The 25537-nt window shown below is 45.5% G+C and overlaps 1 protein-coding gene across 2 annotated transcripts in view; it reads left to right on the forward strand.

The window, feature by feature from the left end:
- LOC106737784 (interleukin-5 receptor subunit alpha) overlaps positions 1-25537 on the forward strand; it is a 76928-nt gene that overhangs the window by 42368 nt on the left and 9023 nt on the right. For both annotated transcript variants that reach the window (XM_014600333.3, XM_014600334.3), the window contains exons 9-10: positions 20595-20739; positions 23984-24077. In XM_014600333.3, the coding sequence (XP_014455819.2) occupies positions 20595-20739; positions 23984-24077 (239 nt within the window). The remainder of the gene's footprint in view (positions 1-20594; positions 20740-23983; positions 24078-25537) is intronic.

Consider the following 25537-nt stretch of genomic DNA (forward strand, 5'->3'; position numbering starts at 1 on the left):
TGCCAACTTGAGAAGCAGCAACCATGAGATGACAACTCAGGATTCTGAGGAAAGGCCAGAAGGATAGCAGCAGGTATCAACCCTGAACTTCAGAAAAGCAGACTTTGATTCAGTCAGGGAACTGATGGGCAGGATCCCCTGGAAGGCCAGTCTGAAGGGGAGAGTGTTGAATCCAGGAGTGCTGGCTGTATTTTAAAGAAACCTTACTGAGGGAGTACGAACAAACAATCCCAATGTTCTAGGCAGACTAGCAAGTATGGCAGAAGACCAGCTTGGCTTAGCAGGGAACTCTTCAGTGAGCTAAAACACAAAAAGGAAGCTTATAAGAAGTGGAAACCTGGACAAAGAACTAGGGAGGAGTATAGGAGATGTTGCTTGGGCATGCAGGGCTGAAATCAGGAAGACCAAAGCACAATTGGAGTTGCTAGAAAAGGACGTGAAGGAGTAACAAGAAGGCTTTCTACAAGTATGTCAGCAACAAGAAGAACAGAGAAATAGTGGATCCTTTACTAAATGGTGGAGGCAAACTAATGACAGAGGATTCAGGAAAGGCTGAAGTACTCAATGCCTTTCCACCCCATTCTTCACAGGCAAAGTCAGCTCGCAGACTACTGCACTGGGCAGCACAGTTTGGGGAGGAGGTGATCAGGCAACAGTTGCAATAGATCAGGTTAGGTACTATTTAGAAAAGCTGGACGTGAACAAGTCCATGCAGCCGGATGCATATGAGGGTGCTGACGGAGTTGGCCAATGTGATAGTAGAGCTGCTGGGTATCATCTTTGAAAATTCATAGAGATTGGGAGAAGTCCTAGATGATTGGAAAAGGCCAAATATAGTGCACATCTTTAAAAAAGGGAAGAAGAACTACAGACTGGTCAGCCTCACCTCAGTCCCTGGAAAAATCATGGAGCAGGTCCTCAAGGTATTGATTTCTAAGCACTTGGAGAAAGTGATTAGCAGCGATCCTGGTTTTCTCTGATAAAAAAAAATCCCTAATCTTCAGGTAAAAAAAAAAATCCAAAATCCCCAATTTTCAGGTAAAAAAAAAAATCCCAAATCCCCATTTTTCCCTGACTAAAATGAAACACCTCTAATACATAAAAGTATATGTAGTGGTGTTTCATTTTAATCATGGAAAAATGTGGATTTTGGCTTACTTTTTTATCCAAAAATTGTGGATTTTTTTTTTTAATCAGAAAAACCAGGATCCCTGGTGATTAGGAACAGTCAGCATGGATTGTCCAAGGACAAGTCATGCCTGACCAACCTGATTGTTTTCTGTGATGAGACAACTGGCTCCATAGATACGGGGAGAATAGTGAAGGTGATATACCTTGACTTTCACAAGGCTTTTCATACCGTCTCCCACAACATTCTCTCAGGTAAGCTAAGGAAGTATGGATTGCATGAATGGTCTGTAAGGTGGAAAGGAAACGGGCTGGATCATTGGGCTCAGAGGGTAGTAGTCAATGGTTCAATGTAAATGAGTCCATTTTTGGCTAGGAAGGCCAATCCTAGAGCCACAAATGCCACAGGTGATGGTTAAAGGGAGAGTTGGACCACAGTTTTCTTGGTCTTGTTTCCTTTTCTTCTGTTTCTGTTGTTTTGTTTCCTCCAGGGCAAGATGGTTTTCCTTGAAGTAAGATGTCCTTCTCTCACAAGACGTCACCATGTAGCCCTGTCTTAGGCTAGCTTTTTCCAATTTGTGGTGTCAATGCCACACTTCTTAATGTTCACCTTATGGGTGTCCTTGAAATATTTCCTCTGGCCCCCATGTGTCTTTTGTCTTTGGCTGACTTAGAAGTATAGAAGTTGTTTTGGTACACGTGCATCAGGCATGAGCATACATTGTGCTGTCCACCGCAGCTTACATTGAACAATTGGCACTTCCATACTGGTAGAGTTTGTGTCAGTGAGGACACTGGCATTTGTGTGACAATCCTCCCACTTTATGCCAAGGATCTTCTGAAGATAGTACTGGTGATGGCATTCCAGGCTTTTTAGGTGATAGTGTTGGCTACAAAATACCAACTCACAGGATCATCATAAAATTCTAGTTATTAGATGGATGCAAAAGTCAGATCATAAACCTTGGGGCTGTTCCTCTCAAATACACACACATTCATGCACACACACACACACTCACAGTAGCCAGCTATGAACACTAATCACCGATGTCAAGATATACCTATCCCCAAGTGCTGAAGTCTGTCATCAATGGCCAGTTGAGGCTTCTTTCAGTGTGATGTGCCTTCAGAAGGGAGTTGTCGGTTGGTCCTTCTGGCTGGGTAGGCACGGTGCTGGTCAGGTCAAAGAGGGTGCCATTGGGGGTCATTCTTTGCTGCCTTTTATCCCTCTCTGGCAGACTTTGGTGACTCCCCAATTTTCAGGCTTACCCAATCCAGGGGTCGTTGACCTCATGGGATTGTTGACCCCTTGCTGGTTGCTGGATAGCAGCTGTCAGCCCCAGGGGTCATATCCGCAGGTACGTGCAGTCTTGGGAGTCTGTTGATGAAGTTTGATTAATTCCCTGGTGTGATGAATAGGGCTCTGGGGGCAGTTGATTGGGGGGGGGGGGTATTCAGTCCCAAGAGTTGGTCTTTGGCGTTGATTAGTTCAAACTGGGGCTTCTGTATCTTTAACAGTGAAGTTTCAGGGAGTTCCTGTCTCTGTATTGATCCATTCCTCTCCTTAGTCTGTAGTTTTGTAGGTGTTAATTGCCACTTGTTAGTTTGTTATCCTGTCTAGCTACTGTGTTATGCAATCAATCAAGATTCATTCAGGGACCCGCTCCATAGAGAGAAGCTGTAGTTTGATTCCCACCCTTGCTAACATTGTTACATGGTACAACTTACTTTTAAACTTAAAGTACATTTGTTACAAAGTTAAAAACCATAAAATATAAAACATAAAAGGGTGAAATGCCATGTCACATACAACAAATAAACCAAATACAATGGGGGCGGGGGAGACAACATACTGATGCAGAATACTATTTTTACCCATAAAAGCATCTACAAACTATATTTTTATTACAAGTACACCATATATATATATATATATATATATATAATAAAATATATAGATAATAAATTATATCTTCTTTTATTATAATAATATATATTATAATAAAAGAAGAAGAGGGAGTAAAAATGAAAGGTAGAAAAGAGAAAGCATACCCAAAAGGGGGCGAATACTGCAAAAGGGTCTTTTTGCCATATGGAGAGGCTCCACATTGGAGTGGGGGGGCAGGCAAAAAAAGGTTTATTGCTACATTATTCCCCACCTTGACATTGGCTGTCAGGGTGCTGTCACTATAATATTCCACCTAATGCTTTAGCCTCATCTATTTTAACATGTACAGTATGTAGGGTGGCAATGAGTTTACAGTACAGGAATACAGTTAGGAATGTTAAAATTATCATTAGGGTGAACAGTATTACAATGGGGTGCATCATGAGGTTCAGGATACCAGTGACAGTTGGGGACCAGCTCAGGAGGCTTTCCCAGGGGCTGTACTGGATTACTTCTTTGATTCTGGTGAGTACGTGGGTGACTTTGTGGTTATTAGTTTGGATGACAATATAGGTTTTGTTGGCTTGGTACTGTAATGCTTATAGAGTTTTAGAGTTCTGGGTGTGTGGTAGCATGTCTGAGGGCTTGGGGGAGATATACCTAGGTGGACTGGGGTAAGTTTAGATTTAAAAAGGCTGTACTGTGTGGTGATTGACTGATATAGCATAGTCCTTTTTCTGTACTGAATGTCACACCCAGTGATGGATCTGACATTACATAGACAGATGTTATGTTGCAGGCCAGTAATATTATAAAATTAATTCACTGTAATAGATTGACAAAGGTTACAGAGACAAACACATCCAAAACCAATGCTGAAAAGTAGGGATTGAACACTGGGATCTTTGAACTTTACATAGGGACAAATTGAAAAATCAGGGTCAAAGCAAAGGGTTTGGGACTGTAACATAAGTTCTTCACAAAGGAAACCAGAGCCAACGTTCTCACAGTTATTGACTGTGATGGCTTTAAATGGGCCATTAGGTTGTTTTAGAGCCCAATGTTTGCCTGTCTGTGGGGTCATGAAAGTGTCATTGATTTGGCTTCCCAATGTTATGACTGGGAATACTTGATTTATTTTACCACTAACCACCCCCATGATTATAGGATTGATGGACCATAAATTTGGATCAAGCCCAAATTGGATTAGTTGGTTATAAGGGGTTAGCTGTGGAGACTGCCTGGTTTCCTTTCTTAACAGATTTTGTAGTTCTAGGGGGATTTGTCCTCTCAGGCCTTGAAGTATGATACTCTTAATTACACCTAGGTACCATACCTGGGCCTGGGTACACATGAAGGCAAGAGAGGTGTTTTGCCCTAGGGCTATGATAGCTTCATTTAGGGTGTGGGAATCTTGGGAAGCTACTTGAGTTATCCACTGCATAAGGGAGGCAATAGAGACACTTAACTGAATAGAGGTTTCAAAATTGTCCCTTGTAGGTCCGTCCAATTGGTGAAGCAGATTTTCCACAGTTGCCAATCTGTTCTGAAGCACCTCTGTGTTCATGGTATTAAGGACACCGGTGCCAGTCCCAATTGCTCCCAGCACTGTGTCTAGCGATCGTCGGCGTCGTGGGCCACTGGATCCAGAGCTGTTGGAGGGCTCATACATGATCTGCTGAGTCCATGCCTGCCATCCAGCACTTAGTGGGATGACATAATTGGCACACTGTGGATACAGTTGGGTGATGCTGTGGGATTGCAGATTGATAGTGAAATTCCATAGGGATTGTGTCATATTAGTCAATAAAGGTTTATTGATATTCTGCTTTACTACGAAAGGTCCGTTCTTGTGTCTCTCTGCTTTGTCATGGATTATGATTTCTGTGGCTAGGGTTGGGGCGTCCTTGGAAGTAGAAGCTTCTCACAGTCCAGAGCTGGATAACAAGAAGTCATACACTAGGGTGCCACAGCTAGATAGGGGACATTCCTCAGGGCAGCTGGTGGCATTGAGGATAAAGTCTATGGGTTCAGATTTTGGATGGGTGAAGTTAACAGCCAACTGTCCTTGTGGGGAGCTGGTGGTCATTCATGCTAGGACATCTGGACTAGTACTATTACTGCCCCAGCACAGCATGCCTGGATGGTGTGTTCCCTAGCAAGCAGGGGACTGGAAAGGTTCCACGCTATACAGGAACAGAGGGAAGGTGGTGGTGGAGAGGGTATGGTTGCGGACACCATGGGGGCAGGTGTGGGTCTGGGTGAACGGATCAGTCTAAAACCACAGGAGTGCCCAGTGCACCTGATCAGTCTGTCCTGCATCCACCCTGGCATTACCCTTCCTTCTGCTGGAACGGGAATTCTGTCTGTTTTCCAGACTTTACCACCCTGGTAATCCTGGATTTCTCTACCGGGATTCAATCCTACATGAACACACTCTGCATGGGGATCACACCTAGACTTGAGAAAAATGACAAGGTGGGGGGAATCATGGAGGTTAAATTAATTTATGCCATTCCGCTCCACCAGGAGCAGGCTGTCCAAAGCTTGCAGCCTTTCTGCTGGGAGGTCAGCCACTGTAGGTCCTGGATGCCTTCCAGGCTGTCATTACAGCTAGCTACCTCCAGATAGCATTTGACATCTTCATTTTGTAATGTCAATTCACTATTTGAGTCACAGTGAAGGCTGGCGATAAGCAGGAGGATCCACATGGAAAGGATTCCCCGCAGACCTAGGATCTCCATGTCGAAAGCTTTAGCACTTAGAACAAAACAAAACAAAACAGAATTGGCTCAGGAGGGTAGGGGAAAGGGGTCAGGTAAATTAGTCAGAGGTGTGTGCCTACTTAAATGCACGTCTTTATAGACCAGTGGGGTGGCTACCTATAGGAGGGTGGCTGTCACAAGTCAGGGACTTCTCTGGCCTTTCCCTGCCTCAACATTGGGGTGAGCACTGATTAGCTTGTCTGATGTGTATTTTCCAACAGCACAAAGCTGTTCCTTCCTGCTAGCCAAGAAGGGTGGCCAGCAGGGTTAAAATATTGTTTACCCAGTTCCTCAAAGTTCAGGCTGTTTTATTCCTTTACTCCTTGAACCGCTCTTCTCATGATGAAGGGAAATATCCTATTAGGACAAGGCTAGATTCAGGGTTAGGTTTATTCTGCCCCTTTGAACAGTTTCAATTGTGACACATGCATCCATTTCCCAGATTGCCCTTTATCAATTTGGACTACAGTTGGGCCCAATCAATTAATGATAGTGAAGGGTCTGGACCATTTGGACTGTAGGACATGTGCCTTTGGAGTGAGTTTAAGATATATGACTGACTGTCCAATTTCCCATAGCCTGGGAAGCTGTTCGAGCTGCTTATCCATCCACAGCCGAGCTTGCTGAATAACCTCATTAATCTGCAGCTTCTGCTGCCTCAAATGATATGGGAGCTCTTTTACCCATTCAGTAATTTCTGTGGGCTGTGGATTGTCCAGGCTGTCTGGGTATGAGATAAGCCCAGTGGGTATTAGAGCCATCCATTTGCCAAATAGAATCTGGTAGGGCTGGAGGCTGGATCAAAGGAAGTTTAAGATCCCAATGTGTACCTGTTTGATTTACCACCTTCCTTAATGACTCCTTAATTGTCCTATTCATCTGCTTTACCTGCCCAGATGCTTGAGGGTGGTGAGGAATGTGCCACTGCTGCCTGATGCTTAAGGCTTGCAGCAGCTGTTTGACAACAGCTCCAGTGAAATGGTGACCTTGGTTTGAGTCAATAATTTTAGGAGCCCCAAATCTGCATATTACTTCTGTCCACAGCTTTTTTGCTGTAGCTTCAGCAGTGTAGGTGTACATAGGGAATGCCTCGCCCCATCCACTGAAGGAATCTATGATCACCAACAGATACTGGTTTCCCCTGGCAGTGCAGGGAAGCTTATCAATGTAATCCATTTGAATTCATTGCCACGGACCCACTATCTTCTGGTGGAGAAGTAGCCCTTTGGTCTTGCTCCCTCCTCTGCACAGCGTAAGCAGTTCTGCACCCACTCCTTGACATCTTTAGTCATCCCTGACCAGTGAGCAATCTTCTGCACCCTGGCTGTAGTGGCTTCAGGTGCTTCATGTCTGAGACTGTGACAGGCACTAATAATTTCCTCTCTGCAATCCAGTGGTGGCACCCATCTAACTTCCCCAGTTCCCTGATGAACAGCATACTGCTCCTGAATTTTCCAATTTTGGTGGCTTGAGGATTGGGTTTGTATTGCTGAGATACCCGCCCGTGCCCCTTTCTTTGCTGCAGCATCTGCTAATTGCTTCATCTTGGCTTCTAAGATGTCAGTCTTTTGGTGACCCTTAACACGTCGAATGCATAGTGAGGATGGATATCTTTGAATCCATTGCCAAATTGCCTGCCAATCAGCCTTTTGAGCAATTTCTTTGCTGTCTGCGGTATGCCAATTAGCTTTGTTCCAATTTTTATACCCAATGTAGCACGGGATTAGCACAGAAGTTTGAATCAGTGTAGAGCCATAATTTCCCTTTAGGTGGGTTATGCTGTTCAAGGAGTTCCCTTATGGCTCTCACTTCAGCAGCTTGTGCTGAATACCCCAGTGGCAAGGGCCCCACTATCTGATCGTTATTTAAATTCACTGCTCCGTATCTGATAACCACTTCCCATTTTCAAAGTGGGAACTCCCATCTGTAAACCACACCTGGGCAGGCTGATCCTCCACTGCTGGATTTTTGTTCAGTGACGGAGCCTCAATAACCTCTGTGCTTCCCTGGCAGGGATCTATATCCTGGCACTCATGAGCGGTGCCCTCTATTAGCAAAGCATATGGGAGTATATCTAATTTAGACTGGGTTTCATGTCTGACTCCCCATCCAGTCAGGAACAGTGCTCACTGAGCGATCCGGGTGTTGGTCATTTTACACCCTGTTAGGTTCCCTGATAGGATATATTTTAGGGGTGAGTGATGTGTTTGGATGATGACTGGTGCCATTTCTGTGAATCCTTCGAATTTTTGCACAGCCCATACTGCAGACAAACATTCTCGTTCACCTGGTTGCAATTAATCTCTGGACTGGTTAATTTGTGGGATTTATAAACTATGGGTACCAGCTTTTTGTCCAGATTTTTCTGTAGTAGTACGGCTGATAGAGTTTTTTCATTTGTTGCCAATTTAATATAGAAAGGCTTTGACGGGTTCAGCTATGCCAGAGCCAGGGCAGTGATTAATGCCTCCTTAAGTAAACAAAAAGCCTTTTGCTCAGGGTCTCCCCACTCCCACTGTATCTTTTTCTTTAGCAGCCTCCACAGGGGCTGAGTAATCTCTGCAAATTGGTATATGTGGGAGTGGAGGAAGTTAAAACCTCCAAGTAGTACTCTCAGGGAGTGAGGATCCTTGGGAACCGGCATGATTAATAGAACAGTGACCTTCTGGGAATCGATCTTGATCCCTTCTACCCCCAGTCTTACACCCAAGTAGGTTACTTCTTGCATGATTAACTGAACCTTTGGTCTGCTGACCCTGAACCCAGTTTTCTAGATAAGAGCCAGCACCCTGGTCTCTGTGCATTTCTTCACCTCCTGCTCCTGATCTCCCCATACCAATATGTCACCTACGTAAGAGACCACCCTTTCCCAATCGGGTTCAGCTAAACTCTGGAGCATGAATACCACATGGTGGTGGGCTATGGCTGGGCTGTTGTGAAACCCCTGTGGGACTCGGGTAAGGGTGTATTGTTTCCCTTTAAATATGAAAGTGAATCGGTTCCATGACTCAGGGTGTAAGGAAATTGCAAAAAAGCAGTTGGCCAGATTTATCGTTGAAAACCATCAGGGACTGCCTGCTAAGCATGGCAGGCATGTTAGCCACTATAAGAGGCATGAGGCGAATCCCCTTGTTAATGGCTTGATAGTCAATGGTTAGTCTCCACGATACCATGTCCGCCTTTAGGACAGACTATATGGGGGAATTACATTCCAAATTGTTTTCTATTAGGACTTCCTGCTGCAGTAGGTCTTCAATAATTAACCATATGGCTTCCTCTGCTTGCTTAGGGAAGCTATACTGTTTTTGAGGAGGCACCAGCTCTATGATTTTAACACAGGCATTGATCTGGCCCCAGTCACTTTTACTCTTAGCCCATACATTAGGAAACTGCTGCACCCACTCATCCCCCAAGTTAAGGTCGATAGCTCCATCCCCCCTGCACCATTCCCACCTCCAATATGGGTTAGTTTCACAGGGCTCCCAGGGATCAGCTGTCTGTGCTCATCATACAACCCTGTTGGCCCGGTCCAGAATCCAGCCTTCCCGGTTGAACAAGGGAGCTCCCAGAATCAACTGTTCAGTGGAGCCCCCTTGTTGCACTCCATCTATATTGATCTCTTGGGGTCCCTCTGAGAACTGGATGCATGCAGTTACTCCCCCCACCATACACACACACACAACCCCAGCTGTTTCCTGCTCCGTGATGGACAGGAGTATGATTTGATCAGTTTTAAACTGCTTCAGGTCCCATTTTCTTCCAAATGCATTTAGCACAGCTCCAGTATCCAGGAGCGCACTGGTATGCCCTTGGGTACTCTGGGTCTCCCTCCTGGATCCCAAATGAGGGTCCCCAACTTTTCCCATGAGCCTGGGCTTTGCTCATGGATCCCACCATGGGGGCCCCATCAGTGCTCTTCAGGGACCAGTGCTGAGGCTGCAATTCTATTAGACTGGAAAGGTGCTGCTCCTGCTGTGCTCAACTCTGCCATCCTGATAAGCAGCTCGGCTAGAGGCTTCCCATTCCACTTTTCTTTGGGTTCTCCATGCTGCATTAAACATTTCCAGACTGCTGCCCGAATCCCATTGTCCCCCTCTCTTTCCCTGGTTACTCTTGAGTTAACCCAGTGCAGGCTGGGTGTTCATTTGGACCCCCACCCCTCCTGTCAGATTTGGGGTATGCGCTCTCATTGGAGTAAGTAACCATGTAACTTGGTGTGTCATTGGGCTTTTCTTTGAACTGGGTGGCTGCAATTGCCCCCCTCCCCACCTTGTTGTCCACCTAATCACTCTGCATCCTGAGCCTGGGCTAGGGCTTCCCCCAGAGCTTAATTCCCGGCTTCTCAGAGTGGCCCCATTAGCTCAATTATAGTCTGGTGCATGGCCTCCTGCACCTCCTTCCAAAACCCCGGGGCCGGGTAATCTATATCTCTTATATCAGGTGTCCAGTTGCCTGGCCTGTTGAGGGTCAGCACCAACCCTGATAGCAGCCCCAACATGACACACCAGATTACATAGTCCCTCACAGGGTCCTCAGGGGTCTGGTGACTTGCTCCAAATTGTCCTTTAAACATTTTTCTCCCTAGATTAATTCCCAAATCCATTACACTCCAGGGAATAGTGTCTACCCCAAAACCACTCTCAGGGCTCATTGCTGTCTGAACCTCTGGGGTGGAACAAGCCCTTAATAGGTGGTGCCATTCATGGGAACTCAGGGTTTCACACTCCACTACATTCAGGAATTTCTGCAAGCACTGTCCCAAATTCCTGATGTTAGCAGGTCCCAGGGTCCTGCCCAGGGCGGCTAGATCAGCTACACTAAGGGGAACCACCACTTGTGTGGTCTCCCTAAGGTTGCCCTGTGCATCCCAAATAACTGAGGTCCACGTGACTGCACTCACCTCAGGAACCAGGGTGCTCTCCTTTTCAGACTTAGGGTCTTTAGAGGATGATCTCCTGTCCCCTCTGGGTTTTCCCACATGTCCGCACCCCAAATCTCTCCTGGATTGAAGGGGATGTCTGGATCCCAGGCTTGGTCTCCCTGGATAACAGCTGCTATTTGCAGGCTGTGCTCCTGGAGCTCCTTTTTCAAGCGGCTAATGGTATTTAGAATGGGGCCGTGGTTTGCTTTGGCTCCCTTCTTGGCTTGGTTTTTACCCATTGTCTTTACCAATTTTTGCAAGGCTTCTCAGCTAGCCTTTTCTTGATCCAATAATTCCAATTGTCAGGCATAGTCTTGATTTATCTTTGTTAATTGCTCATTCTCACTCTCCAGATTCCAAGACACCCCCTTTAGAGTCTGATTACTGGTTTCCAATTGGACACATTAATCTTTTAAAATTTGGATTTGCTCCTCCTTTTCCTCAATTTCAGAGGCTCACTGAGCTTTTTCCTCAACTGCTGCTTTTTCAGCATGCCACAGTAGCCCGACCAAGATACTGTATTGCCTTTGAGCTGCGGGTCCCTCACAAAGGCAGAATTTTTCACATTGGTCCTCCATGTCCCCTTTGGAGAAGCCTGGGGTACACACATCCTCCCTCCACGGGCTGAGTCCAACCCTCAGAATCTCCTTATGTAGGGGGAAAATTCCCTCCCTCCATACCCACCAGGCCTTTTGGTCTCCCATGTTAGGGGCCCTTTTCCTAAACAGGGACATTTTCCTCGACCTACTTGAAGCCTTACCCCCAAACAACAAAACAAAACAAACTATCCGAGCCCTCACACTCCCCACTATTTCCAAACAATAAAAATAAAATGAAACAAAACAAACAACTCCCGAGAGTCAGTTTCCTTGAGCCCTTACGGTCCTAACCCTTCACAAGAACTCCTTCACCAGTTCCCACTCCTTCATGGACGTGGCCCTCCCCTGTCCCTCAGGTTGGACGTGGGTTCTGTCTGTTTCTAAATCCTGAGTCCTGCCCTCCCCTGTCCTACAGATTGGGCATATAACCAAAGCCCACCTCCTTGGGTGACTATAACCAAATGCCTACTCCTCTGCGGATGTGGGTTCTATCAGGAGGCACTGTCTCCACAATTACCAATCACCACAATCCATCAATAATCTTAGAATTTTGCCTGCATTCTCTACCAGATAACGTTGGCTACAAAGGACCAACTCACAGGATCATCGTAAAATTCGAGTTTATTCGACGGATGCAAAAGTCAGATCATAAACCTTGGGGCTGATACCATCAAACATACACACATTCATGCACACAAACACTCACAGTAGCTAGCTATAAACATTTGTCACAACCCAAAGTTGTGATTTGTTGTTTGCGTGTGCTTCGGCAACACTAAATTATGTTCCCGCTAAAATTACAGCTTCCTTGCACGATCGAGTTCTCTGCCACAGGAGAGCACTCCGGTGCAACAGGGAATTTCCCGCCAGATTTGCAGCTTCTTTGCATGGTGCATTTCTTTTGCATCTCAGAGATGCACGGTGCAAAGGAGTTCCCGCCATTTGTATTTAGATTCGTGCCACATTATTGGCCGGTTCTGAATAAAGGCATACGTGGCGGCTAGCTATTGGCTTGCTAGCCGTACAAAAGGCTTGGGTAGTTTCCACCCAAGTCGGAGAGAGAGGAAAACTGGAGAGACAGAACTCACCAGGAGAAGGAGACTTCGCGCTGTGTGAAGATCTCTAAGCGATGTGGACCCTTGCGGACCCAACGCGCCTCTCTTAAACAGGCAACAGAGGTCTAAACAGCCTCTGGCCTCTCCCCGTCGCCGAGCGCAATCCTAGATGTATCCCTATCCTATATACCCAATTTTCGAACCCATGGAGTCTTAACAGCTCTAGGGGCCTGGGAACCGAACAGAACCCATGGAGTTTCAACAACTCCATGAGGGAAGAATTGCCGAACCCACGGAGCCTAAACAACTCCGGGGCCAAAGAACCGAATTTGTCAGAGTCCTCCAACGAGGATTTAAGTGGAGCTGCACCTGGAAAACTGTCCAGCCTACACCGTGACCATCTTGGGTGTAAGTAAATAATCTTTTCAATCAACCATTACGCCTCTGTAACTAATTCTAGCCCGCGTATGCCTTGCCGCTGTGTGGTTTTCTCCGGCCCCGCGTGCCCAGGCTGCTGGCCACAGTCCGCGTGCGCAAAAGATGGGCCCGGCTCACCCCTGGCCTGCACATGGCGACGAGGATGGGATCAGGAGGAAACACGTTAGAGCTAGAATTGGTTCAGAACTGCCCTTGGTGCGATAACCAACGCCAAGTGAAAAGCTTTGTGGAACTGGAGGCGCATATCGCTTACCACCAGGCGGGCGGAACGGGTGAAAGATTTGTGAGCGGATGCCTGTCGCTGAAGGGAGAAGAGGGAGTCTCTGAAGATGGAGCCCCGAGAGAGAGGGAAGTGTTTTTGCTCCCCGCGGCGTTCGGGTGTATAATGAGAGACGAGCGGGTCCTGTTCAGGCCTCTTGATACTGTGTCCCTTGCCGGACCCAGCCCGGCGGGCGAAACAAACCCGACTTTCACCCGGGAGTGTGCCCGATGCCTACGATATGCTCGGGAGAGTGAAGAACCGGAGTCGATCTGCCGGTTCCCTCCTCTCATGGCGGGTAGATTAAGGGGTCGCGAGCTACCATCCGAGCTCCGCGAAGACCTGGAGACGGAACGAGCCGCAGATGAGAGGGTGGCCCTGTGGTACAACAAGGGGGGAGTATGTAGTGCAACTTTTCGTACTATAATGAATCTAATGCAAAAGAACTTAAGTTTGAAAACCCAGCTGCAGATGGCGATCCAAGCAGTCAAAGAAGCGGCTGAGAAAAAGGAGCCTGAAACGCCAGTCCAAGATGGCGCCGAGCAAGAGGGAGACCGCGTGGAAGAACCAGAAAAGAAGGGTGGAGCTTCAGAAGAACCTGCGAGAGTTCGGTCAGCGACTCCGCCCATCGATGCAGCGTCGTCGCCGGCAACCTCACCTAGCGACGCAGCGACGTCTCTACCGACCACGCCTTCCTGCCGATGAAGGAGAGAGTCAAGCGGAGGAGTGCATCCGCCCCTCCTGCCTGAAGCAGCAACAGCAGCAGTGACTCCCGCGGCAGCAGTTCAGCCTATAACAACATCAACTCCCGAAAGAGCAGCTTGCCCTACAGCCACGGTCAACCAAGCAACTGATGAGCGAGATGTCGTCACCAGTTGCATTCGTGCTTGGACAGAATTACAACAGCTATATAAGGAATCTGAGATGGAATCTGATGAAGCTATAATTTCATGGCTAGGTCTTATGGCCATGGAATTTAAACATGACTAGTGAGTAATCTTCTTTGTCAGTTGCCAAGACTGCGTATCCTGATGGAGCCAAGGTTGTCTCTTGATCGGGACTGTCGACACCCGGCCGGACCTCAAGACACCAGACATCATGGATCCGATCTTCCACCACTGCCACCGAGAACCCTAGAGGAGCGATACATGTTTGGATTTCTCCTACAGCATTCCGGACTTAACAAGCGGCAGCTTCGGATTTTAGGAGATGCGGGCCAATGGCAATTGGCTTATGAGTTAGGTTTTCGTTATTTAGAAGAGCCAGATGATGGATCCGCAACAATTTCATCCAATTGAGCCATAAAAATTGTTTAAGTTTGTTGAAAAAGATCATTAATCTATTTTTTGAGAGTTTTTTATTTACAGATCCGAGATTCAGAGCGCGTGGCAAGGAGGAGCCCTGAGAAGGATGACATCACCGAAAGAAGTGAGGGCCTGATGTACGACTTTGCCATGACGCCCACTGAAGCCCTGATCATGCAGTTTTGTTATGAATCAGATTATGTGTTTGTGTTGATTATTGTTTCTTGATTGTTATGTAACTTAATCCCAGGGCAGCGAATTTTATGTTTGTTTATTTGTTTGTTTGCTTGTCTGCTCGTTTGACGACTCATGACAAGGTTCTAGATCACTAGAAGAGTATGGCATAATTTAGCTATGCTCTCAGCAAGGTGGGATGTCACAACCCAAAGTTGTGATTTGTTGTTTGTGTGTGCTTCGGCAACACTAAATTATGTTCCCGCTAAAATTACAGCTTCCTTGCACGATCTGCCACAGGAGAGCACTCCGGTGCAACGGGAAATTTCCCGCCAGATTTGCAGCTTCTTTGCATGGTGCATTTCTTTTGCATCTTGGAGATGCACGGTGCAAAGGAGTTCCCGCCATCTGTATTTAGATTCGCGCCACATTATTGGCCGGTTCTGAATAAAGGCATACGTGGCAGCTAGCTATTGGCTTGCTAGCCGTACAAAAGGCTTGGGTAGTTTCCACCCAAGTCAGAGAGAAAGGAAAACTGGAGAGAGACAGAACTCGCCAGGAGGAGGAGACTTCGCGCTGTGTGAAGATCTCTAAGCAATGTGGACCCTTGCGGACCCAACACGCCTCTCTTAAACAGGCAACAGAGGTCTAAACAGCCTCTGGCCTCTCCCCGTCACCGAGCGCAATCCTAGATGTATCCCTAACCTATATACCCAATTTTCGAACCCACGGAGTCTTAACAGCTCCGGGGGCCTGGGAAATGAACAGAACCCACGGAGCTTCAACAACTCCGTGAGGGAAGAATTGCCGAACCTGCGGAGCCTAAACAACTCCGGGGCCAAAGAACCGAATTTGTCAGAGTCCTCCAACGAGGATTTAAGCGGAGCTGCACCTGGAAAACTGTCCAGCCTGCACCGCGACCATCTTGGGTGTAAGTAAATAATCTTTTCAATCAACCATTACGCCTCTGTAACTAATTCTAGCCCGCGCGTGCCTTGCCGCTGCGCAGTTTTCTCTAGCCCCGCGTGCCCGGGCTGCTGGCCACAGTCTGCGTGCGCAAAGACGGGCCCGGCTCACCCCCGGCCCACACAACATTAAGCACAGATGTCAAGATATACCTATCCCAAGCACTGGAGTCCACCGTTGATGGCCAATCGAGGCTTCTTTCACAATAATGTTGCTTCAAAAGGGGGTCATCAGCTGGTCCTTCTGGCTGGGCAGGCAGGGTGCTGGTCAGGTCAAAGAGGGTGCCATTGGGGGTCATTCTTTGCTGCCTTTTATCCCTCTCTGGCAGACTTTGGTGACTCCCCAGTTTTCAGGCTTACCCAGTCCAGGGGTCATTGACCTCATGGGAGTTCCTCTTGGTAGTTGCTGGATGGCAGCTGTCAGCCCCAGGGGTCATGTCCACAGATATGTGCAGTCTTGGGAGTCTGTTGATGAAGTTTTATTAATTCCCTGGTGTGATGAATAGGGCTCGGGGGGGGGGGGGGCAGTTGATTGGGGGGTATCCAGTCCCAAGAGTCGGCGTTTGGCATTGATTAGTTCAAACTGGGGCTTCTGTACCTTTAACAATGAAGTTTCAGGGAGTTCCTAGCTTTGTATTGATCCTTTCCTCACCTTAGTCTGTGGTTTCCTAGGTGTTAATTGCCACTTGTTAGTTTGTTATCCTGTCTAGCTACTGTGTTACGCAATCAATCAATATTCATTCAGGGACCCACTCCATACAGAGAAGCTGTGGTTTGATTCCCACCATTGTTACATGGTACAACTTACTTTTAAACTTAAAGTACATGTGTTACAAAGTTAAAAAGCATAGAATATAAAACATAAAAGGGTGAAATGCCATGTCACATACAACAAATAAACCAAATACAATGGGGGGAGGGAGCAGACTGATGCAAAATACTATCTTATACCCATAAAAGCATCTACAAACTACATTTTTATTATAAGTACACCTTATATTTTATTAAAAAAAATAATAATAAAAGAAGAAGAGGGAGGAAAGAAGAAAAGGTAGAAAAGAGAAAGCATCCTCAAAAGGGGGCAAATACTGCAAAAGGGTCTTTTTGCCATATGGAGGGGCTCCACATTGGAGGGGTGGGGCAGGAAAAAAAGGGTTTATTGTTACAGTAGCTTGTCACCCAAGCTGCACAGCTGTAGAGAAGAATTTGGATTACCACAGCCTTACATAGTAGGGGCTTTGTTTGAGTCCTGATGTCATGATTGTTGAACACAGGATGATTCAGTCTTCCAGAGGCAGAGCTAGCACATCAGATCCTATAGTGGATCTCCTCATTCATGTTGCACTTTGAGAGATGGCTGCCAAGGTATACAAATTATTTGAGATTATTCAGCTCCTGTCAGTCAATGAGGATCTTTGCTGGGGGAGTTTATTGGCCTGGATCAAGCTAGTGAAGCAACTTTGTTTTTCCAATGTTAAGGGTCAGTCCCAGGCACTGATATGCTTGAGAGAAGCAGTTACAGGTTGCTTGTAGGCCCTCCTCTATATGTGAAAAGACAACACAATCATTGCCATTTTAATGTTCTATAATTGAGGCTAAAGTAAGTGGTTTTGGCATGGAAACAGGAAAGATTGAAAAGACCCCCATCCATCCTGTACTTGATGCTGATGCCATGTAGTAGATGGTCATGGATGAGCATCTTGATGACCACAAAAAAGGTGGAGAACAGAATTGGTGTGATCACTCACCCCTGCTTGATGCCAGTTCAAATGGCAAAGGGCTCTGTAGTGGAGCCACTGCATAGGGTGGAGGCAGTCATTTGGTCATGATGTGCCTTAGAATGGCAATAAATTTCCCTAAGCAACCAAACTTCAATAAGATGTTTCATAGAGCCTTACAGTTAACAGAGTCCAAGGCTTTGGTCAAATCAATAAAGGCCATGTACAGTTGTTGGTGTTGTTCTTGGCATTTTTCCTGTATCTTCCAGGTTGCAAAGATCATATCTGTGGTTCTTCTTGGTGGTCTGAAGCCACACTGAGACTCAAGAAGGATTTCCTTGGCAAGAGGGAGCAGTTGTTTCAGTGGAATTTGAGCAAGGATCTTCCCAGAAATACAGAGGGGGCAATACTTCAATAGTTTTCACAGTCAGACTTATCTCCCTTTTTAAATATGGTGACAATATTGGCACTCCTTAGGTCAGCAGAAATTTCCTCAGTGTTCCAATTTTTGAGAAACTGTGTGTGGAGTTTGTTGGTCATAGTTTCCCCACCAGCTTTGAAGACCTTGGCTGGTATGCCATCAGGGCCAGATGCTTTTTTGTTCTACTGTCTTATCACCTGGTGGATTTCCTCAGTGGTAGATGAACTGGAAAGTATTTCCTTTACTGGATGCTGTGGGATGGATTTGATGGTTTCATCAGTTACCATCAATTCTCAGTTCAGGAGCTTTTGGTAGTGCTTCTTTCAGAAGTTTTTGTTGGACTCATCTTTGAGGAGTGTACCGCCTTTTTCCGCTCTAAGCAGGGTGAGTCTGCAAGAGCTTGGTTCATACACAGCCTTGGTTGCGCCGAAGAAGCTCCACATATCATGACTGACAGCTTACCACTGCCAATCTGAACAGCTCTCTGTCTTTGAGATGCATACATTTAAGACAGAACTCTATTTCACTCTACATGCTCAAGTGGCAGCTTTTCAGCCACGTAAGCTTTATTTTTGGCACTTCATATTATTTCCAATGATTTTACGTATAAGTGTGGCATCTGCATGGCTCCTGATCATGCTCAATGTAATCTATGCACTGGCCAGACAGGTATGCAGCTATATATGTGTACTTGAGCATAAGTCCACAAAAAAACAGGAGGAGCCCTTCTATGTTATAGCCCTAATAGCTGAATGGTTAGGGACACTTCCCCAGGCCGTAGGAAACTTGAATTCTAAGTCTGTCCACCAGAGACACTTTTAACTTTTTCTCTCTGACTTACATCAGGCATTCTCTTATCACTACATCCAGCACTCTTTTTGAAGCTGCTCCTTGCATCTGAAATTCATTGGATGAAACAGAGAGCAGAGGGATAATTTCTGTCCCATTGGGTTAGAACCCATGACCTGCTTCTTTTCAGATGAGCACCTGTCAAATGGAGCAACACACCCTTTAATTTGTTCTCTTCTATCTCTCTCTTTTTCCTTCTCATAGCTGCCTAGTAGGGCTGTGCAAAGCTTTGATCACTGATTCGATTCGGAGGAGATTCGGCCCAATTCAGTGGCTGAATCTCTGACTCCAAATCGAATCAGGAGACCCTTTAATCTCTCCAAATTGAATCAAAACTCTCCAAATTGATTTGGAGAGATTCAGACAGATTCGATGATTTAGACATAGACACAGCTTTAAATGTTTTTTCTACATACTTCAAGGTACCAGGAGGCTCATGAATGCTAAGATGGTGGGGCGGATGGAATATCCCTCAGAAGTGTGTGGGGGGGTCCCCAGTGCGCTGAACAGCAGACCTGGAAGTGGAGCAGAAGCACTTCCAGTCCACTTCTGGGTTTGCCAGGAAGCATACAGGGGGCCCCCCTGTGTTCCCCTGGCTCAGTGACTGGTGCCTCCTGGGTCTGGGGGGCATCCAGGGTCCCCCCATGGCCGATCGCTGAGCTGGGTGCTGCCACACATGCTTGGCGGCAGACCCAGAAGTGGACTGGAAGTACTTTTGGTCCACTTCTGGGTTCACCGCCAAGCATGCGGGTCCTCCCCCCCCACCATGCTCCTGTGGTGCACTCCATCTGCCCCACCATTGCAGTGTTCATGAGCCATACCTGGTACCTTGAGGCATGTAGAAAAAACACTTTAAGCTGTGTCTATGGCCGAATTGCCAATTTTCCGAATCAGCATTGAATCTTCAGATTTGGATTCGGCCAAAAAGAATTGGGACAGTGATCCGAATCAACAAATCACATTACTGTCCCCAATTCAGACTGAATCTGAATCTGAATTGAATACGGCCTGTTTCACACACTCCTACTGCCTAGTGAATCAGGTTTAAAAGGAGTACCGTAGAAGGCATTGTATAATGTCTAATCTATGGTTGGGTGGTTGGAATGCTGTGATTAAAAGTCAGAGAGGCAGGGTCTGAATCTGCTTTGGGTGATTAAGCCCTAGAACCTTGGTATCTTTCCTGAACCAGTGCCCTGACCCCCTCAGTTCTAGAGCTAAAACATGGGAGTGTCCTTCTCCTACCTCTAAACTGTGCTAGTCATGAGTTTTTGTTGGTTAGAATTTTGTGACTTGCATATAGTCAACATATTCCCCTCCATAGTTTTGTGTCCCACTGTGTGTGTCCCAGCTTGCATGATCAGTAACAATGTAGATACTTAAGCATCCCCACTACATCAGTAATAGAATCATAAAGTATGCTAAGTGCCAAAAATGCCACTTGCTGGAAAGCTGACATTTAGGTGTGCAAAGGGAAATAGAATTTGGCCTCTACTCTTTTGTCTCTTCTTACTGTATTGTTTGTCATTGTCAATAAGTCATCTCTCCTCTTGTCTTTTCTATATCTTGTAAAGCATTATTGTGCATTTTTTAGAGATGACCTGAAATGTCAAAAGTGACAAATGTTTAAAAGAGATTAAATTCTCCATGTTCTGTTTGAGATGCATTATCTGAGTGTTGGATACCTTCTCTCAGACCCATTTGAGCTGCCATGTTAATCACCAGAAACTGAAACATCTGAAATGAATAGTCATGTTAAAAATGTAGATTATTTCCTTAAGAAATGTGGTCATATTTTATTTTAAAAGTCAAAGCAAAACAAACAAAAAGAAAGCCCCAAGCATATTGCTTCATTCTTACTATATTCTTGATACTTGGTGTAATTGAATATAGAAGAGGAGTTATTATTCTTGGTACAACATTGATTGGTATCAACATTCTTAGGGTCAATAGTTTCATGGTTTCAAAACCTCTCTTTTCATATATACACATTGTTTTCAAATGTATGTATCCCTATTTTAAGACATATTTTAATTAGGATTGAAATGCAGACACTTGTACTTGTGCTCTTTAAAGTGCAATGATAAATAACATTTAACAAAACTTCTACTAGCCCACAGAAACCAGGGAAGAAGAATATGTGTATCCAGTTCATAATCCAATGAAAGCATACTCTGTTCAAGTCAGAGCAAAGAAAAAGATTTGTATAACAAACAAACTTTGGAGTGACTGGAGTGAACCAGTTTTCATCAATGATGGTAAGTTATAATTTGTAATATAAAAAGGGAATAATTTTAGCTGCAAAAAGACAATGCTGTAATAAACAGGAATAGGGAACCATGTCTCAGGCCCTGTCAAACTCTTTGCAGGTACAGGTTAGGAATACAGAAGAGAAAAGTTCTCCACATCATTATTGTTCTTTTCTTGTATTCTGGTAATTCTTAGGATCCCCAGTCAGGAACTGGGACCTACATGTACTTAAGAGTTATATAGGACGAAATGAAAGCCCCTGCCCAAAGATTTACATTCTTTTTATGATGGGACTCCCCAGGGCATGGGGGACTCCTGGGTTCCAGTTATTTCTCTCAGTATGGTTTATGCATTTTACATTATGCAGTCATTGCTTACAAACCAGAAATAATCCTGGCAGCAGGGACCAGAAATCCAGGGCTTCTTGTTACCTGGGAAGTAAGCTCACCAATGGACTATAGAGTCAGGATCTTTCTTGCTTACTGTTCTGGATGATGGCTCCTGTGCTCTTTGCTTCACAGCCAGCCAAATTTGTCATGAGGAGTGGAAGCTGCCCTTTCCCAGATAGCTGTATTATCTGTTGGTTAGGGTGTTGGGAGATGTGAGTATAAATCCTCTCAGAATGAGGCATGGGTGACTGGTGCCTCTTGAGTCTGGGGGGGGGGCACCTGCAGAAGCCAGGGGTGGCATCAACAGTGGGGACAGAGCTGGCGAGCACCCGCGGAAGTTGCCAGTGGTGTTGGCAGCGGGGACAGTGGTGAGCTCCCACAGAAGCCGGTGACAGTGGCAGCAAGGACGGGGCTGGCGAGCACATGCAGAAGCTGCTGGAGGCGTCAGTGGTGGGGACAGCCCTGTTGGAGGGGCACGTGCCCCCCTGAAACCTTCTACCTACCAGTTGCTTATGGGGTGAGGTAGGCCAAGAATCTGAGTCTCTCATTTCTTGGGCAAGTGCTCTAATACCTGGGCCATTATCCAAAAGGTGGATGGTATGTGTGCACCAAGTGAAATCAACTTGAATTCAATGCTGTTGATGTGAGTTAGGCTTCTCCCTTCTGGACACTGGATTCTAAGATAATAGAGATGCCCAATGTTCAACCTTAGTTAGGTAACTAAGCCCTGGATAGGGGCAGAGGTTCAGCATGTACTTTCTGCTTCCTATTATGTGTCTAGGTCTTATCCTGCTAAACAGATACATTTTCTGGATTACATTTTGGAGATGCCTAACTCTCTCGATTGACTGTCTGGGGATCCTACAAGCCTGACCATACCCATTTTAGGTGTCACAATGCCTAAGAGGAAGCATCTGAGAGAACAATTTGGACCTGATCTTGTATGTTTCTCTGTGTGAATATGTTGATACACAAAATAGTATAAACATTACCTTTAATAAATAAGAATAGATAAATGTCTCACAACTGAATACAGCAAGGCTGCATGGCAGGAATAAAAAACAGTATTTAAGCATTTGAGCTAAAGGTTCATATTTGTCTGAAGGTACAAAAACTACAGGGTCAGGCACTGCTATTTTGCTAATATAATGGTGACGAGGAATACTCTGTCTATGTAACATCGGTATGGGAAAACAGTCAGCATTACAAGCCCTTCTTACAATGAGGAAAAGTGGAATGCATGGAAATTTAGTTACAAACATGGTAACACCTGCTGCTAATTCTTTATCACAAGTAAAAGGAAGTGGAACTATTTAGGGGCTGTCAGCACATCACAAGACTCTAGCTCAACAAACCCTGCTATTATAGTTTAAGTGCTTGCAATGCTCCTGCCTTCCCAACTTCCTCTACAGCTGCTGCTTAGGAGAAACTGATGGCTTAACAATCACACCCATAGTTTCCTCTCTGTCAGAAAAGTTCCTGTATAGTGGGCCAGATCTCAAAAGTTACATGCCTTCACTGAAGCATTCCTGATTTATACCAGGTGTAGATTACACTTCACATGTGTATATTGTACACCCAAGTTTTATAATAATATCCAAACACTTTCCCTTTTTCCCTTCTTCCTGATCCTAGAGAAGTTCAGTGCAGTAGCTCTTAGAATAGGAATGTAAATTGAGGGTCCATATACTCTTCCTACCACATCGTCCTCTTGATGCCTGTAGAAAGGTTATGGTCTGTTTTCCTTGACATTCTTTTTCAATCTGATTTTTGCCTCTGTTTCTAAGGAGGACCAAATATAGTAAAGTAAGTGTATTACATTTAAGTAATATATAGAAGTATATATGTAAAAGAATTATATAAATATATATAATTATTATATAAATATGCATAACTATTATATATAAATGTATACATCTATGTATAAATGTATACATATTTCCAATGGGCGTTTTAACTTAACTTAATTTTAGTTTCAAATAAAACAAAATGAAAGGATATGTCAAAACAAAATAGAAATATTTGTATTAAAGTGTTTGAAATACTTAAAAGTGTTAGACTTCCAACAGGAAAAGTGAATTCATTTAATAGGAACTGACTTTTGCCCATGACAATTTTCAGTTTTAGCTAAACTAATTTTCAGTGTAGAAACTTTCTGCACAAACCTGTTTTGTGTAGAAAAAAGGCATGGAATGCTGAACTGACTTGTAAGTAACTGGCTAAGATGGGAATACACCCAAGGTTTTCTGATTCAAAGTCCACAGCTTATCCTCTGAGACAGGGCTGTACAACATCTAAGTGGCCAGAGGTCACAGGCCCCTCAGCCACATGTTTGGGCTGAGTACCTCCTGAGCCTCATGCCATTTGATGCCATGTGGCTCTACACTACACTGCACTACTCTGTGTGGGTTCCTCAAGTCTCTCCAACTCCCCTTGGCCTTGGGTCCTTAGCCCCACCGACCATGCTGCCCTGCCCTGTTCTGCCCCCAGGGGCAGGGGCAGGCTGGAGGAAGCAGGAGAACAGGAGAGTCCTACAGCAGCAGCAGGTGAGCAATGGGGAGAGTGTCACCCAGAGTGGGAATCTGACGGTTGCAGATTATTCCCTTGAGAGCTGCATATGGGCTGCTAATTGGACAGCCCTGTTCTGAGGCGCACACGTTCTCACTGAAGTTCACAGAAATGTAATCCTTGTATTTGTAGCAATGCAAGAAGGGTACCATATTTGTGCTTAACTGATTCATAGAAGAGAGTCCTTTACTATGTCATGAAGCTCTCTGAAGTTAAACCTTTTCAGAATACCATATTTGTTCTGCACTACTAAAATTAACATTTCCTTTTTTTTTCCTTTTTTTTTTTCTTACAGATAATACAATGGAAACCTTGTTACACATACCAGTTTTGGCCTGTGTTCTTCCTGTGATTTCCTTTGGAATATTTCTGATTTTTATCTGTAGAAGGTAATATGCATTCTTGGTGGTGAGAGGCGGGGCAGGGGGGTGTTGTCTTTCTGTGCGTCACCAGACAATGTAATATATAAAGAATCAATCAAAAGCAGCTCTTCTATTTCACTGGTGGTTGAATTATACTTAAAACCTAGCTGGAAATTTAAGACTATAATTGCTTTGTAGATATTCTAAACACTGGATGATCTACACCTGTGCTTTACTGTAGAGTTGACTAACTAGCTCCACAGTAAACCATTACTATCCACATGTGTGCTGGTATTATGTTCTGCCAGGGGCCAGACCTCTGGCTTTTGCTAACCCTTCCACTGCCTGATACCATCACTCGTAGCCCAGGGTTGAACCCCTATGCCCTCCTGCCAGCCTGGGGCTGCTGTGCTCTGTTTCTAATTGCTGCAGTCCTGGGTGCACATATAGATGCTTTGCCCCGGAGCAGTTAACTCCAGCACAAACTGCTCTTGAGTTTATTGCATCACCTTAATAGCAAATACCAATAGCTGAGTAGCTCCACAGTAGAGTGTCACCATCTACATGTGCACCCACATTAGGGTGCAGTAAATTAATTAACTCTGCTGTAGAATAATACTGTCTGGGACAAGTACTATTATACAGCAAAGTAGTTACATGCACTGACACTCACATGTAGATGGTGACTGAGGCTGACTGGGGCACAGGGGTGTGTCTAGTCCCACATTATAGCACTGTCATGCCTCACCCAGCCCCTCCAAAGCATGTTGAGCTGAGGCAGAGTGGCCCCAGACTGGCAGGCCGAGCCCCTGGACCTCCTGCCAGCCCAGGGCTGCTCTTCCCTGGCTCAATGTGCTTGCGGTCCCAGGTGAACATGTAAATGCTGTGCCTGAAATAAACTCCAATGCAAACCGCACCAGAAATTATTGCTATGCACTAATTGCATATGTAGATGCAACCATGAAGCGCAACCTTATGAGCGGGCATATGCATTTCCCCTGGGTCAAACAGCAGTGGCACATTTGTTCCATTGATAGATGTCCCTGGGCATGCCCCTGCACATGCGCTCTGGCATGCAGCAAATTGCCCCATGCAGGGTAGGAGAAGCTGGTGCGAGCACCTGAGCTGGCTCTAGAAGCCTTACCTGGGTTTCTGGGGGCCTTGTGAAGATCCCACATGAGGAGCCTGGTCACCAGCTGGCCAGACTCCGGTTTCAGGTGGTGCATGCTGCAGCCATCTGTGCCGTGCTGCTTTTTTTAGTGATTTATTTATTTATTTATTTATTTTTACAAAGGGACCTTCCAGTGTCAAAAAAAAAATACCACACTGCAAATTAGCAGCTTAGCGAATGCATGCACATGTGGTGCATGCAGTTTGCAGTGCCGCAGATGGGTTTGCAGTGCCAAAAACCAGACGTGCACACTTATGGAGATACTCCCACTGATTGGTAAATTGCCTCCAAATGCTGTTGCTGCTCTGTCCTAGCC

Source organism: Alligator mississippiensis, chromosome 1, assembly GCF_030867095.1.
Source record: "Alligator mississippiensis isolate rAllMis1 chromosome 1, rAllMis1, whole genome shotgun sequence".
NCBI classification, from domain to species: domain Eukaryota; kingdom Metazoa; phylum Chordata; order Crocodylia; family Alligatoridae; genus Alligator; species Alligator mississippiensis.